General features: G+C 31.1%; 3 protein-coding genes across 3 annotated transcripts in view; 1 reads left to right on the top strand and 2 right to left on the bottom strand.

Annotated features, from left to right (window-relative positions):
• LOC142325045 (luciferin 4-monooxygenase-like) overlaps positions 1 to 1547 on the bottom strand; it is a 42032-nt gene extending 40485 nt beyond the window's left edge. Inside the window, exon 1 of the mRNA XM_075366327.1 lies at positions 1259 to 1547. Coding sequence (XP_075222442.1) covers positions 1259 to 1375 — 117 coding nt within the window. The 5' untranslated portion in view covers positions 1376 to 1547. The remainder of the gene's footprint in view (positions 1 to 1258) is intronic.
• Trax (Translin associated factor X) overlaps positions 1 to 17638 on the top strand; it is a 639975-nt gene that overhangs the window by 562892 nt on the left and 59445 nt on the right. The window lies entirely within an intron of this gene.
• The window catches only part of LOC142325049 (luciferin 4-monooxygenase-like), a 42652-nt gene continuing 38268 nt past the window's right edge, over positions 13255 to 17638 (bottom strand). Inside the window, exon 9 of the mRNA XM_075366334.1 lies at positions 13255 to 16984. Within this exon, the coding sequence (XP_075222449.1) occupies positions 16863 to 16984 (122 nt within the window). The 3' untranslated portion in view covers positions 13255 to 16862. The remainder of the gene's footprint in view (positions 16985 to 17638) is intronic.

Consider the following 17638-nt stretch of genomic DNA (forward strand, 5'->3'; position numbering starts at 1 on the left):
CTTCGACTGAAAAGCGTTTATTAAAAATGATTTAGCAATGTAGGATTTCAAAAGTGAACTTTTGAAATTATTCAAACTGCATAAAAGCAAAGTTGATACAAAATCTCTCATAAGCAAGATCTGTTATTGTAGTCATGGATAACGACTAAAATAACTATAAATACGATACTATACTAATGCGATACGATATCGCATTGCTAAAAATATTAGGTCAATGTTTATACTAAGGATAAAATTTTTTACATTAATATAATTACATGAGCACCATACTAACAAGTATAGAATAAACGTATCATTATCTGAGGTTAGATGCACAGTCATGTCTTCTACACTACACTTAACCCTCATAGAATTAGCACGGATTAATGTTAAAAATCGGGATTGCTTCTCATAATGTAATATCTAAGACAGATGTTAGTGATTGTTTTTTCAGTAACATTAACCAAATGGAAGAATATATAAAATCACATTAAAATGATGTAGAATCAGATCAAAGAAGGGGCAAAAGATGAAATAAAGGAGTAATTTACAACAGTGAAATTACTAATTCTGTTGTACTTTCATTTTCTAACAAAAAATTAACTAGAAACTGCTCAGTGAGTAACACTCGGCGGAATAAGACACAAGCAGCACATAACGTAAAATTTGCAATTTTTGGTAAATTACCGAACCGTTTAAAAAAAAATTATCCATTTAAAATACAGCAAATAGACTTTATTTTAGAAAAACAATATTACTCTTCCCACGAATTTTTAAATAATATTAATTAAAAATTTCTGCATTCCGTTAAACGTATACATGAACATGTATTCATACAATTTGCTTTAATGTCTTATAAATTGTGAATCATTTTGTAAGTATTTTTTATATTTTATATCTTCATATACTTATACATGTTAATATTTTAAATAATATGAACTGTAATCATACGTTTTTTATTTTATAATTAATTTTATATTTTGTGATCCTTCTCTGATGAAGGTTTTTCAACTGTTTCCCTTGTTCCAAAAACTTTCCAGTCAGAATAACAGATTTATTTATTGTTCCAAGTTAGCGAATAGTAACAACGAAGAATAATAAGTTAGCGAACGGTAACAACGTATATGTTACTATAGTTCTACGTTGTTAAACAATGATAATCCGCTAATTAAGAAATGTATACGACATCCGCGATAACCAGCCACCGTTTTACTACAATAATTACGAGAAATTTTCACTAGAATTACATAATATTAGCACTTCTACCAGAAATTCTTACCTGAGCGATTTTAGTCGCGTGGTGTTTCAAACTTCTATGCAACATACAACCCAGAGATTCATTGCTTGGATTTAAATCTCTTTCAGGGGTAACGCCATATAAAATATGCTCATTCATTCTGTTTTTTAATATATAGAAAAATAAAACTAATTTTAATACACTTAATATTCCCTAAACATATATTAAATAATGATAATTATTAAATATTAGACGGATATTGACCATTAACATTGACTGATAACCTCCCACTTCAAAAACATGATTACGCGAACAGCGCTGATTGCATCCACACCAAACATTTATTTTTTACCTCACTTAACTCTATATAGCTGGATAGGGGACCCTATCATTGGAATTAGTAATATTTGAAGTATAGCACCATTAAATGAGTGGGAGAACTAAATAAAATGAAATGGCGCATGCGCAGAGGTAAGTTTAAGAGTAGGGGTAAAAAACGTTTTAAACCGATGCAGTAGAAGTGTTTTGATTTTGTATTTTGAACACTGATCTCGATTTGAATACTAGATCGTGGATACCGCTGTTCTTTGGTGGATAGGTTTCAATTAACCACACATCTCAGGAATAGTCGAACTGAGATTGTTCAAGATTACACTTCATTTACACTCATACACATCATCTTCATCCATCCTCTGAAGTTATCTGAAAGGTAATTACCGGAGGCTAAACAGGAAAAAGAAAGAAAGGAACACTGATCTCTATATAAATTTTCTACAACTGTTCGTAAATTTCTTCTTATGTGGCGAAAATGATCGTTCTCTTGGTTATCTTACTTGAGTAAAATAAACATCCGTACAATCTCGATTATAATCGCGTAAGCGTACAATGGTTTTATTTAGTTCCCAGCCGCTTATTCTGTGGCGGTAGAGTATGCTTCAATATTGTACACTTAATTGAATTTTACGCCATAAGTCCTCTATCCAGTCATTTAGAGATCAGCGTTTTATATCCACGACACAAAAATCATTATTCGTAGGGCAACGTGTTAGTAATATATTCTTTTAAAGTGATCAAATTCGTCGGTAGCGAAGAAATTGAAGAAACCTTCAGTAGGAATCTTTCAAGAGAACCGAAAAATAATATAAAGATTTGACTTACCGTACTGTTATAAAATTACCTATCTTCATACTGAAGTACAGATTTATCCATACAACTCAAAATTCGTAATTTATACTTTTATCATCGTCTTCTGTTCATTCTTCCAGACACATCCCTCATTCATAAATACTTTAGGCGATTTTATACCACGCATTCTCTTAACAATCCCAAATAATGCAGAGACCTTTCTATTCTATAATCCTAAATTATTTATTTCCTTTACCCTCTGTTTATCATTTAATTACAGTATTTCTGATTTTTCCTTTCTTGATCTTTAAACTGATTTTCACAAACTCTATTTCTATTATAATACATCTTGATTTTACCAATAACTGATCATATCGGTATATATCAGTTTACTTATAATATTAAGCACACTTGTGTGTGTTTGTATGTATATATATATATATATATATATATATATATATATATATATATATATATATTATAGTATAATAATAATGTAAAATATAAACTTCTGTAACAAAAAACCAAAACAAATTGTTTTAATGAATAAAATTAATATTTATAAAGGTTAAGTCCCATTAGCTGTCCACCAATGTTTTCATAATAAAAACTCTGTTTGCTGTTACCATACCTTATTTTATACAAATTCTACCAACACTTTGTTTTAAAAAGAATTCTATACTTCTAGGCAACCTGATAGGAAAGGAATATTTTCTGTTAAATGAAAAACAAGTAGCAATTCTATGCCTCAAAGTTATTTGTTGAAACAAAAAGAATACAGTCCACCATGTATGGAAAAATAGTATGCAACTCCACAAATACTCAACACTTTCTTTACTACACCTACATCTGTCACGATTGTCGCCCCACTTTCACATTGCTTTTGTTTAGGTATATTGTTAGCATTTACTTAAAAGCGATGCAACTATTTATTGTTTTACACATCTCACAAAGCTCAAATAAATTAGATGGTAAATCTATTATCTAACCACACTAATAATGGTTAGAACATGGTTAAACTATTAAATTATTACTATTAAACTATTATTATTAAACATTTATATTATTGTCAATCTATTCATTCATCAATTAACCATTTTTATTGCCAACAAAATTTTTGGTCAGCAAATGGAATGTGTATTATAAAAATAATTATGGACTACTACCAGAACCTAACTGTGATAAAATATTATTAGAAATCTTCATCAAAACATTTTTAGTTGTGTTTCTGGTTGTCTTTAATAACTGGTGTTTTTCTCTCTGCCATCAGCTAACGGATGTTACTGCCTGGTGGTTTTTTTCAATCAGGCAGTCATGTATTATTCAAAATGAAGTCAAAGAGTATGTGCATTTTGAATTGTGCCTGTTCATCTGTTATATTACTGCTGTGTATTTTTTTTAGTCTCATATATCTCATAAAAGTTTTTTTTTTTTTTGTCTTTTTTTTTTTTGTCTTCAGTCATTTGACTGGTTTGATGCAGCTCTCCAAGATTCCCTATCTAGTGCTAGTCGTTTCATTTCAGTATACCCTCTACATCCTACATCCCCAACAATTTGTTTTACATACTCTAAACGTGGCCTGCCTACACAATTTTTCCCTTCTACCTGTCCTTCCAATATTAAAGCACCTATTCCAGGATGCCTTAGTATGTGGCCTATAAGTCTGTCTCTTCTTTTAACTATATTTTTCCAAATGCTACTTTCTTCATCTATTTGCCGCAATACCTCTTCATTTGTCACTTTATCCACCCATCTGATTTTTAACATTCTCCTATAGCACCACATTTCAAAAGCTTCTAATCTTTTCTTCTCAGATACTCCGATTGTCCAAGTTTCACTTCCATATAAAGCGACACTCCAAACATACACTTTCAAAAATCTTTTCCTGACATTTAAATTAATTTTTGATGTAAACAAATTATATTTCTTACTGAAGGCTCGTTTAGCTTGTGCTATTCGGCATTTTATATCGCTCCTGCTTCGTCCATCTTTAGTAATTTTACTTCCCAAATAACAAAATTCTTCTACCTCCATAATCTTTTCTCCTCCTATTTTCACATTCAGTGGTCCATCTTTGTTATTTCTACTACATTTCATTACTTTTGTTTTGTTCTTGTTTATTTTCATGGGATAGTTCTTGCGTAGGACTTCATCTATGCCGTTCATTGTTTCTTCTAAATCCTTTTTACTCTCGGCTAGAATTACTATATCATCAGCAAATCGTAGCATCTTTATCTTTTCACCTTGTACTGTTACTCCAAATCTAAATTGTTCTTTAACATCATTAACTGCTAGTTCCATGTAAAGATTAAAAAGTAACGGAGATAGGGAACATCCTTGTCGGACTCGCTTTCTTATTAGGGCTTCTTTCTTATGTTCTTCAATTGTTATTGTTGCTGTTTGGTTCCTGTACATGTTAGCAATTGTTCTTCTATCTCTGTATTTGAACCCTCATTTTTTTAAAATACTGAACATTTTATTCCAGTCTACGTTATCGAAAGCCTTTTCTAGGTCTATAAATGCCAAGTATGTTAGTTTGTTTTTCTTTAATCTTCCTTCTACTATTAATCTGAGGCCTAAAATTGCTTCCCTTGTTCCTATACTTTTCCTGAAACCAAATTGGTCTTCTCCTAACACTTCTTCCACTCTCCTCTCAATTCTTCTGTATAAAATTCTAGTTAAGATTTTTGATGCATGACTAGTTAAACTAATTGTTCTGTATTCTTCACATTTATCTGCCCCTGCTTTCTTTGGTATCATAACTATAACACTTTTTTGAAGTCTGATGGAAATTCCCCATTTTCATAAATATTACACACCAGTTTGTATAATCTATCAATCGCTTCCTCACCTGCACTGCGCAGTAATTCTACAGGTATTCCATCTATTCCAGGAGCCTTTCTGCCATTTAAATCTTTTAATGCTCTCTTGAATTCAGATCTCAGTATTGTTTCTCCCATTTCATCCTCCTCAACTTCCTCTTCTTCCTCTATAACACCATTTTCTAATTCATTTCCTCCGTATAACTCTTCAATATATTCCACCCATCTATCGACTTTACCTTTCGTATTATATATTGGTGTACCATCTTTGTTTAACACATTATTACATTTTAATTTATGTACCCCAAAATTTTCCTTAACTTTCCTGTATGCTCCGTCTATTTTACCAATGTTCATTTCTCTTTCCACTTCTGAACTCTTTTCTTTAATCCACTCTTCTTTCACCAGTTTGCACTTCCTGTTTATAGCATTTCTTAATTTCCGATAGTTCCTTTTACTTTCTTCATCACTAGCATTCTTATATTTTCTACGTTCATCCATCAGCTGCAATATATCGTCTGAAACCCAAGGTTTTCTACCGGTTCTCTTTATTCCGCCTAAGTTTGCTTCTGCTGATTTAAGAATTTCCTTTTTAACATTCTCCCATTCTTCTTCTACATTTTCTACCTTATCTTTTTTACTCAGACCTCTTGCGATGTCCTCCTCAAAAATCTTCTTTACCTCCTCTTCCTCAAGCTTCTCTAAATTCCACCGATTCATCTGACACCTTTTCTTCAGGTTTTTAAACCCCAATCTACATTTCATTATCACCAAATTATGGTCGCTATCAATGTCTGCTCCAGGGTAAGTTTTGCAGTCAACGAGTTGATTTCTAAATCTTTGCTTAACCATGATATAATCTATCTGATACCTTCCAGTATCGCCTGGCTTTTTCCAAGTGTATATTCTTCTATTATGATTTTTGAATTGGGTGTTGGCAATTACTAAATTATACTTCATGCAAAATTCTATAAGTCGGTCCCCTCTTTCATTCCTTTTGCCCAGCCCGTATTCACCCACTATTTTTCCTTCCTTGCCTTTTCCAATGCTTGCATTCCAATCTCCAACTATTATTAAATTTTCATCTCCTTTTACGTGTTTAATTGCTTCATCAATCTCTTCGTATACACACTCTACCTCATCATCATCATGGGCGCTTGTAGGCATATAGACGTTAACAATCGTTGTCGGTTTAGGTTTTGATTTTATCCTTATTACAATGATTCTATCGCTATGCGTTTTGAAATACTCCACTCTCCTCCCTATCTTCTTGTTCATCACAAAACCTACTCCTGCCTGCCCATTATTTGACGCTGAGTTAATTACTCTAAAATCACCTGACCAAAAGTCGCCTTCCTCTTCCCACCGAACCTCACTAATTCCTACTATATCCACATTTGTCCTACCCATTTCCCTTTTTAAATTTTCTAGCCTACCAACCTTTTTCAAGCTTCTAACATTCCACGCTCCGACTCGTAGAATGTTATTTTTTAATTTTCTGGTGACCCCTTCCTTAGTAGTCCCCACCCGGAGATCCGAACGGGGGACTATTTTACCTCCAGAATATTTTACCAAGGAAGGCGCCTCCATTATTGCTATGTGAAAATGCAGAGAGCCACATTTTCTTGGAAAAAAAGCAGCTGTAGTTTTCCATTGCTTTCAGCTGCGCAGTACTCAGCGGACTGAGTGATGTTGATACGGCCGTTTAAGTCGTCCTGACTCACGCCCCTAACTACTGAAAGAGCTGCTGCCCTCTTTCAGGAATCATTCCTTAGTCTGGCTCTCAACAGATACCTCTCCGATATGGTTGCACCTTCGGTCCAGCTACTCTGTATCCCTGAGCACTAAAGCCCCCTCACCAACGGCAAGGTCTCATGATTCATAGAGGAGGCATAACAGTTATATATCTCATACTAAGATGCAGAACTTTTTTATGTGTGAGTAGAAATTTAAGATTGTTGTAAATACTGATGGATTCTTTTAATATATGTCTGTAGGTGATTAACAGATTGAATCAATGTTACTTTGTAGCCTTTTAGGTGTTCAGTGTATTTTTATATAAAACTGTATCCTTTTATCCACTGTAAAACATTGTGTTATCAGAACAGTTGAATTTATATATCCCAGCCCAATGAAAACAGAACTTCCAGCCACTGAGGATGGTCACAAAGATAAAATGTTTTATTCAATAATTTGGTTCAATCTGGGTCGTTACAAAATTTGAAATTGTTAATTAACGTCATCGCCAACCATCATGGTCTAGAACTATCCAAAAATATTATTTTGTTTTTTTTGTAATTATTTAATTTCTTTTAAATATAGTAGTTCATTTCTTCTAAGGAGAAGGGAAGGTACAAGAACTAGGGAGAGTCAATGTTATGATGAACTCTTGAATAAGCTGTTACTTTTAGTGGTTAGGAGTGATTATTTTTGAAGTTTTTTGTGTCATGGTGACTAGTATCAAATAGTTAATTAGTGTATTGGTAAATCTGTAATTTTTTTTTAAATTTTCTTTTGTTAAATAATTTTTAAAACATTTATATTTATTTAATAGTTTCTGTAACCAATATAATATTTCTAGATAATCAAGATTATGAAATTCACATGTTAATAGTACTGCCTTCTTATCTAGCACCTATGGACAAAAGTGCTATCTGCAATCAGGGTATAACTGCTTTCAAAATTGTCATGGAACATTTACTCCCATCGGAGAAGCCTGTAACTCCTAGAGGGTACATCCTCAGGTGGTGGATCAAGGGATGCCTTCCAGTAATGGGTGGTGGGAGGAAAATCAAACACTTCCCATGGACCAACACGTAAAGAAATGTTCAACAGCCTCGAAGGCGGATGAGGAAGAAATTCCAAATGGCAGAGAGGGCAGAAGAGCCTAGGAGGTCGGTCTCTGAATCTAATCCCAGGGCAGGTCCAGATGCTCAAAATCGGCAGCCCCATCACTGGAATTACTCTATAAGATGTTGGTACCATCTTTAGAGGACATTAATCTTACTCACAAGTCTCAAAGTAAAAAATCAAACCGGAAATATGGACAGAATAAACTTAAAGATTTTAAAATAATGGAAATATAAAATTAACAGGATAGGATGTAAGGGGATTAGCTCGAAAGGAAGCGTAATTGTGTCACAGTCTGTCAGAAAATAAGATAAATATAGTAGTGGTAACAGAAACAACAGAAACTAAAAAAAAACTTGGGGGAACAGCAGATTTGGATAACTGGTATTGCAATGTTGGTAGACCAAAAATGGAAAGCTCATATAAAGTCATATACCTTGGTAAATAACAGAATTACTGTGGTCAGATTTAAGATCAATCGAGGCAGTCTGTGTGATAGGTGTATATGCTCAAGAGGATGGCAGGGAGGAAGAATCTGACATTTTCTGTCATCAGTTACAGAAGCAATTAGATCTATGACAAAACAGACCATGTAGTAATAGCTGGTGATCTTAATGCAAGAGTTGGTAAACAACAGTAGAGAATGTGATTAGTGCTTTCGGAGAGGAACATGTGAAAAAGAATGGTATAAAATTGAGAGAATTTGAAAAATCTAACTTACTCAAAGTTACAAATACATTTTTTAGGAAAGAGGATATAAAAATAAATAGATGGCTACACATGTAAGGGATACTGATTTATATATATATATATATATATATATATATATATATATATATATATATATTTTTTAAATTTTAAGTTAAAGATAGTAATATAAACCTGAGAGATATTTATAAGCAGAATCGAAACCTGATTGTTCATTCTATGAAAAGTCACTTGACGATCAAGTGCACAATCCTCACTTGACGATTGTAGAATCGTCAGAATGCACGCTCATTCGTAAGGTAGGTTTATTAGAAACATAGAAGATGTTGTACATGGCCGCCAAACTATTGCCTACAAGATAATAAAAGATCTTAATCAAGAGGAAGGAGAAGAAGTGAGATTGAATTTAATTACTAAAGATCAATGGATAGAGCAATATAAAGGTTATGGTATGACCCAGAAGTTGTTGAAGAAACTGAAAGAAAAGCAGGAAAACAAGTATTTGTAGATCCACTAAAAATTGAAGAACTGGTAAAAGCTGTATTCACAGATATATATTATCTGTGAACAATCAAAAAGCGACTGGTTTGGATGGCATAAACTCAGAATTGATCAAATACTCTAGCACAATCTTTAACTTCCAATTTCTACATTTTCAGAATGTGTTTGGAAGTTCTGCAGAACTCCAGATGAGTGGAGGAAGGCAAAGATGGTTTCTCTTTTCAAAAAAGGTGACAGGGCTATGACATCAAATTACAGAGGTCAAATTAAGTGCTGCCTACAAGATATATGGGAAAATTGTTAATGAGCAACTTCAATTTATCCCATTTTATTATTTGAACAGCAATTAGGATTTCGTGAGGGACGATCATATATAGATGATGTACTTTCCCTGAAATTACTAATAGTGAAGAGAAGGGAATTTAATTTCGAGACGCTCTTTCATTTATCTATTACAAAAAGCACTTGACCGAGTAAATATAAGTCTTCTGTGGAACATGAGAAAGTCTTCTGTGGGAATAGGAGAGGCTATCCCAAACATTTGACTAAAAATGTTGTTACTGTGTTACTGTAATTCAAGGATTATATTAGCTATAGGGGTCCACTTATCTGAAGAGATTCCCATTAATCAAGTGGTACATCAGAGCTACAGTGTAACTCCCACTCTTTTCAATGTATATATTGATGATATTGTAAGGAAATGGAAACTGAGAGTAAACTCTGGGATTGATTTGGTAGATGGACTTTTTTGAATAAAATGCTTTTCGCCGACAATCAAGTAATAATTCAACAGAGAGAATGAACTTCAGAGGTCGGTATTCAAATTGCAGCAATTTAGTGCAGCTTACAACATGATCATTTCCATAACAAAAACAAAAAACTATGGCTTTCTTGGAAAATATGCCATATGCACAAAAATCACAATAAATGATAAAAACATAGAGCAAGTTTCTCATTTCCGATATCTTGGTTGCAACATCACTTATGATGTAGATCATGATATTAACCAGAAACTCACAAAGTTTCAGACATTGTGCAGATATATTCAACGAATGCTCTCCAAGAAAACCAGAAAAGAGATGAGATTAAAGTTTTACAAGGTGACGGCCATACCAACAGTATTATATTGTTCAAAGATGTGGTTAATAAACCAAAAACACTTAAGTAAGATACAGGTGTTTGAAATGAAGTTCATGAAATCAGAAAAGGGCTTACGAGATTGGATAGACTCTATAATGAAGAGGTCTGCAGGGAATTAAACATTAAACATTTTCAAAATGGAAGATAAGATTAAAGAAAGCAGACAGAGATGGTTAACACATCTAGATAGATTGTCCAATGGACGTACACCCAAGTAGGTTTGGAGATACAAACCAATGGGTTGGTGAGGTATGGGCAGACCAAGGAAACGATTGTGATGAACAGTCCCAAGAATACATTTATCTTCATAAATCAAGCAATAATGAATCTATAATGTATATATGGAATCTATAAGTATATGGAATCTATAAGTATATATGGAAACCAGTAATGTATTATTTACAAGTATGGTGATGGAAAGACAATGTAGTTCCATTTTTATGAGAAGTGCTGCTTTACCTATACCAATACTGGCTCATAGACTAGTTAAATTTGGATGTATAAATGTAGAATTTCTTTGAGATCGGAAGAGGCGATTTGCCTACATCCTGATGAGAAGAAGAATAATAAGATATTTGCTGTGTTAAATTGTGTAATAGTAATAAAATTTTGTTTTGTTTATTTGAAATATTAATAGTTTAACCCAACTGACTTTGATACAATCTGATGAAACTTACTATTTTATCTGCAGTAACCGTTGTTTGTAACACTAAAACTGGATTTTTTATGATTATTATTAATATTAAGAACATTTAAAATAAAACCGATTTAAATGGTTTCATTAGAAGTAATAAAATAATGACATGTTCTAATCTTGTTAATTGGGAGGATGTGATTTATAATGATGTAGCATTTTTGCTACACAAATACACAGTGAATTATAATCCTTAATTGACAAATATGGCCCTGATGCTAAGTTGATTTCTGTCATTTTAGAAACTTTTAGAAACGCAAATGAGCTGTCACTTGCCTTTAATCAATATGATTTGTCATAGGCAACTACAAAAATTAACAGCCAACTGCTTCAAGATAAATTGTATAATAAGAAATTATGTTTAGAATTTGAGACGAAGATTGTTTAATCTAAATAGACCCATTGATAATTATAAAATTGAAATTAAGAAACCACAAGACCAACTCTCTGAAATATCTCAGGTTATAATATTCTGAGACAATCCATTAATCTTGCTTTAGAAGGTGATCATAACCTAGACTCTTTGTCAGGAAATCTATTACTGCCCAAATATCACTGTTGCACCTTAGAGAAAGGTTTTATAAAAAATAGAGAAAGTTACTCTGGAAGATTTGTGAAGGATACGCCATCCATCCTGTATAGATATCCTTGAATAAACACGGACATGTTTTATCTCTCATTTTAATATTTTACTTTATATGCAACATGTCATAAAAAGTAAGTACATGCACAATACATACATACGTACACAGTAAGTAATACTACAATAAGAAATGTAAAGAGTTTGATTGATCTTAAACCCTGCAGATGAGCTTATTTCTATAAGAAAAATGACTGAAAAATATCTTGTTACTTTCAATATAATGATTGAATATCTCAACATTTTCAGTCGGTAAAATCATTATTAGAAACTCACTCAATATTGTAAGTTTTCTTCGACCAAAATAATTTATAGTTGTAATGGATAATGTTACTGCAATTATTCTTTTTTAAGAATTTTATGAGTATACTTAGTTTATTAGCCAGTTAATGTCCTTGATGCAAAAAATATAAAACATTAACAAGATTTTTATTATTATTTCCTTTATTCTTACATTATTTTCCAGCTCTTTATGTGATATAGAACAAGAATGTTTTTATCAGTTGAATACTTTACTACATTGTTTTTTTTTAAATGTTTGTTTTTTAAGATTTCTTTTTATGATCACTTCAAAATGTTATAAAAGTATGCTTTATATTTGTTTGTGAACATGTTCATTCATTTGGATATAATTACACACAACAAATAAGAATGTGAACAATAAAACAACAATAATTTAGAATAGAAAATACTTCCTAAAGAAAAAAATAATTTCTCGGTTATATACTTAAACAGATTAATTTTATTTTTCAATATCTATGTTAGTACATTGATGAATTTTCATGGTGATAGTAGATGGTAATTAACATATGCTGTATGTAAGCCTCAAGGTCAATCATGACATGAACAGATAGTTTCATCATATTGTAAATGGCAGTTATTTTGGTCTAATGTGTATTAATATACTGTCAGTTAGATAAAGGTAATTCATCATCACAGTTATTGAAGAACTGTTGTTATTATTATTTTTAAGTTTCTTATATTATTTAAATTCCCTTACACCAAAAGCATAAGACCAAAGACAAGAGATAAATACATTTGCTGGCCCCAAGATTAAACAAAAGAAATTAGGAGTGATATTCACCTTGACACATTTACTATTATTCATTGACACATTTTTTAGTATGGCATTTTTATTATTAAATTCTAATATTATATATTACAATATATAATTATGATATTAGATACAATTCTTGTAATTATGTTGCTTTTCAACCTCTGCCCCATTCTGCCATGAATTAATAAGAACTGGAAGACACTGCTAACTTTTCCAACAACCTAAGTTTCATTTTCCTTAAATTACCATTTGCAGCAAGTTTTCTTTCTACAGCCTTGTTAATTTGGGCATGAAGTATAACAAGATTAGGTAGTAAGACATGAGAGACCATCCTCTCTCTACCACCCACCGGCCACTAATACAATTATCAAGAATAAATAAGCGATATGAAAGCTACAAGGAGATTTTAGAATAGAAGACACTGGGTTAAGAAATTAAAACTGAAATCTTAATTTAATTAAATTTTTATTTTAACTTTTTAGTAATTTAACATTTTATTCCATAGAATTTTAAATTGTTATTTATTGCATTTAATCTTATTTCTATTCACATAATTTGAATTGTTCAATAGTTAAATAGGCGCCTTAGAGAAAGGTTTTATAAAAAAAAGAGAAAGTTACTCTGGAAGATTTGTGAAGGATCCACCATTCATCCTGTATAGATATCCTTGAATAAGGCACGAACATTTTTTTATAATTAACTACAACTACTCTATTTACAAGTATGACTACACAAAATGGAAAAAGATGATAATGCATCAATTTCTTCTGCTGGGCATGTTACAGTGTTTCCTGTACAACATAAAGAGTAGAGCTAATCTTATTGATAATATTGAAAAAACACAGATTTTAAAGTAGATAAAGATATTATTTGTACACCACATCCTTCAGTTACGCATACCAGATCCTTGGGAACAAGTTGTGACAATAGTGTAATCTTGGTAATTCTGTAGGGATTGTAAATCACATAATTAATGTAACTATTATTATTAGTAATTATCCGTTGAAGATGACAAAGTGTACAATAATGCTAGAATTAATGCAAAACTATTGTCTATGATCTCAGAGCTAAGTAATAACAATCTATCATTTTTTTTATATCTAAATTGTAAAGTTAAATTAAGGAGTAAAATAAAAGTTTAAGGCAAAGGATTCTACTCTTGACTGAAAGGAAATTAGATATAGTTGACTATCTAAACAATAGTTTGTTAATTATATATATTGTTTAGTTCACAATAGTAACAACTAAAGAAACTGCTTCTCCACAAACTGATGTTGTGAAACCTAATTATTGTTCTGCTTCTCTTATAAGTAATGACTTGCTTTAATAATATGATTAAAAAGGAGTCTAGAATGTCTTAATGGGCAAAGGTTTTAAAGAAAAAAGAAAAGAAAGAAGACAGTATAAGAAAATTCTTATAAGATCATGAAGAAAATAGTGAACTACTACTTATTATTGATAATAAAATCATTAAGCTTTCTGCAACAAGAGTTCTAAATTGTCACACCTTGAAATGACTGTTGGCATGCACATTTTATATAATATTGTTCTAAATTGCAGAAAGCGTTTACTTTTCCCTTCCTAATAAACTGCTTATGATTTAGAAGATAACAGGAAATGTTTATTATTTGATTCTTTGCACTGTACTAAACTTACCAAGTTCCCAGAAAACTACAGCCATTTCCCTTACCCACCAGGTTGGTGAACTTGTCATTGCAAATCATCTGATCTCAAAGTCAAGAGTTCTAAGTTTCAAATCCTAGTAAAGACAGTTACTTTTATACAAATTTCAATACTAAATCATGGATACTGGTGTTCTTTAGTGGTTGAGTTTCAATTAACCACACATCTCAGGAATGATCAACCTAAGACTATACAAGAATACACTTCATTTATATTCATGCATATCATCCTCTGAAGTAATACCTTATGGTGGTTCCAGAGGCTGAAGAAAAGAAAGTCATTTCACTTATACATAATTTTAATTAATGAAGATGTGATATTTAATGAAAAATTAAAACTGATCTAAGAGATGGTGGTGCTTACTTCTTTTGATAAACTCAAGCCAAACAGTATAAAAATTTTACAGAACACAGAAATTCTCATGGAAGAGAGTGTTGTAATATATTATTATAATAAAACAGAAGAGTAACATATTTATCATTTACTAAAATCTAATGAGATTACATACAAGATGATTTTTTTTTTTTTTTACTCTCTAATCAGTTATATTCAGTCACTGATTTCTGTAATGAAATCCAAAAATCCTATTTTTGTCAAAAACTTTTATATTGTTTTTTCCCAGCAATCACATTGTGTATAGAGCAGATTTTATAAAAAAAATTGGTAGTAGTGAATCCATTATTGCAGTAAGGAATTGTTCTAATATTAAGCTGTTATTTTTAATATATATTAACAGTATGGTATCAAAAGCGATATTAAATCTTGGTTAAATGTGATATGCTGTCATTTTTTGAAAATCATTAACCATTAAGGTTATACCAGACTAATCTACTATATAGTACTGCTCTTGGAACTCAAGTAAAATATCCTCATATAATAAAATTGAGTTAGTCCTCAGAAAATTTGTAAAATATATACAACAATGAAATATTCCACCTAATTACAATTATATATATCAACAATGAAATCCCTTCTAATTATAAAGAATATTCTAAGAACTTAATGCTTAAAAACTTAAAAATGTCAAAAAACATTGATCTCCTTTTTACACAGTATGAGAGGTAGTGAAGTAGCAGGCAATGATCTCAGAATACCTTCAGTTAATGTTTGCATTAATCATGGAACAAACTCTTCTGTTCCATGAACCATGTGACCATGAAACATCAATTTATCTGCAGATTGGGAGTAAATGTTGAAATTGCAAAAGAAATTGACTTCTTTAATAGAAAAGCTAAAACTTTCAAGTAAGAAATTGATGAAGTTTAATTATTCAACTGTAATTAAACCATGAATACATATTTTAATTTTGAATGTTTGATTGAAATTACTTCTTTTATGTTTCAGTTATATTTAAGTATAATTTTTATCATACCTTCGTAAAAAAAAAGAATAAATGGGAAATTAAATCTGCAATTACATTATTTTTTACTGTGCAGATAGTGCCACTCAGTATTCGCCCAGGTCCTTCCCAACCAACCAAACGTGCCCCATCTAGTGACCCCCCTCATATAGACTGAGTGGTGAGATGAAGAAACATGCTCTTGATGTTATTGTAAGTTCTGGAAGGAAAAAATATCCTACAAGAGGATGTAGAGTGTGTGTTGCAAAAATCTTACAAAAGAAACAAGGTGCATTTGTAAGTTTTATCAGGTAACACTTCATAAAGGAAGCTTTATAAAGCTTCCTTCATGAACACACAACACATTCATTACATGTACTAAATAACCCAAAATTTATATTTTTTAAATATTATATTTATAATAAAAAATTAATGTTTGAATACACCACCACCATTTTAATCTATGTAGCAATTAATATCATTTTGTGATATATTTCTAAGATTCTTAATCTGATTTATAAAGTAATTTTTCTATAACATAATGCACAGTACCATGCATCTCTTGCAACCTGATGATTCTGCAACACTTTCAACATCTACATGAATATCATCTTTAAAACTGAAAGGCATGCCATAAAAACCAATGACTAATCGCATTTAACCATTTACCACAATTAGTAATTGACTAGATAAAAAAGCCTGGGTCCAGTTCACTACATGCTGATTGCATTTTTAGGCAGTAATGATTATACTGGTTATCTCTATTTAAAATTCTCAGTAATTAATACAATATTAATATCAATCAATTTTTTTTCCTTTTATTACCCGCTGCTTTATTGCTGGTTAGCAATTAAAAATACTTAGCATGCAATTTAAATTACATCCATTATTTTTTAACTTTGGTAAAATCAACCAGAACTTATTTATTAAATTTTGCTTCTGCTATTGCCATTTCATCTTTGCTCACGCCCTTCAACACTCATAATGCTACAAACTCAGAGGTTTCACATGTTCCACCACCATTAGGTTGTAAGAATGCAGTTACTATCTTATCTAGAATACAATTATTTTTTTAAATTTAATTTATTCAATATTTTGACTTAAGACTATCACGTAAAATTCTTCTTAAAATCTTCCCGCTTGGATTTTTAGGAATTGTGTCAACAAATTTCACTCCACCTCTCAGTCTCTTCTGTGCAGAAACTTTGCCTGTAAATTAACAAAAAAAATTTCGAATTCTAAAAATGTAAAATAACTAAAACGTGAGTTTTTTATTTATAATTTAGTTTTGTATATATTAAATAAATTTTACTCCCTTTTTACTAAATAAGACTCCCATTTGGAAGTTGAGTGAATCTCTACCAAAAAACAACAGTGAAAAAAACACAAGAAAACAAAAAAACGGATATACTGTAACAGTATAACTTCTTATGAAAGGTCTTCTTATAACGAAGGTCTTCTTATAACTTCTTATGAACAAAGGCTTTTTGTTCATTAAAAAAACACACACTAACAAGATAACCGGTAATATAAATTTTTTGTGCATTATTATTTATTCAAAAGCTATTTTCACTAATTAATATTCGTTATTGACACATTTTACATGTTTTTAATATTTCTCAACAAATAAAATGAATCCACCATTTTTATTCTTCTATGACAGCAAACCAACTTATGTTGGCTTTATAAAAAATAAATTATGTTTTTTTCTAAATTTAGTCAGATGGCGCAGGCTACAACCATATGTTCTATTCTTTTCTCATTAAGAAAAATTGAAACCTCCACTTTTCCATGTATATTCCATCAGATGGCACAAGCCATCAGGGTTCAAAAATACTAGGATGTTGGAAAAGATTATAATGA

Source organism: Lycorma delicatula, chromosome 5 (genome assembly GCF_047948215.1).
Source record: "Lycorma delicatula isolate Av1 chromosome 5, ASM4794821v1, whole genome shotgun sequence".
Lineage (NCBI taxonomy): Eukaryota > Metazoa > Arthropoda > Insecta > Hemiptera > Fulgoridae > Lycorma > Lycorma delicatula.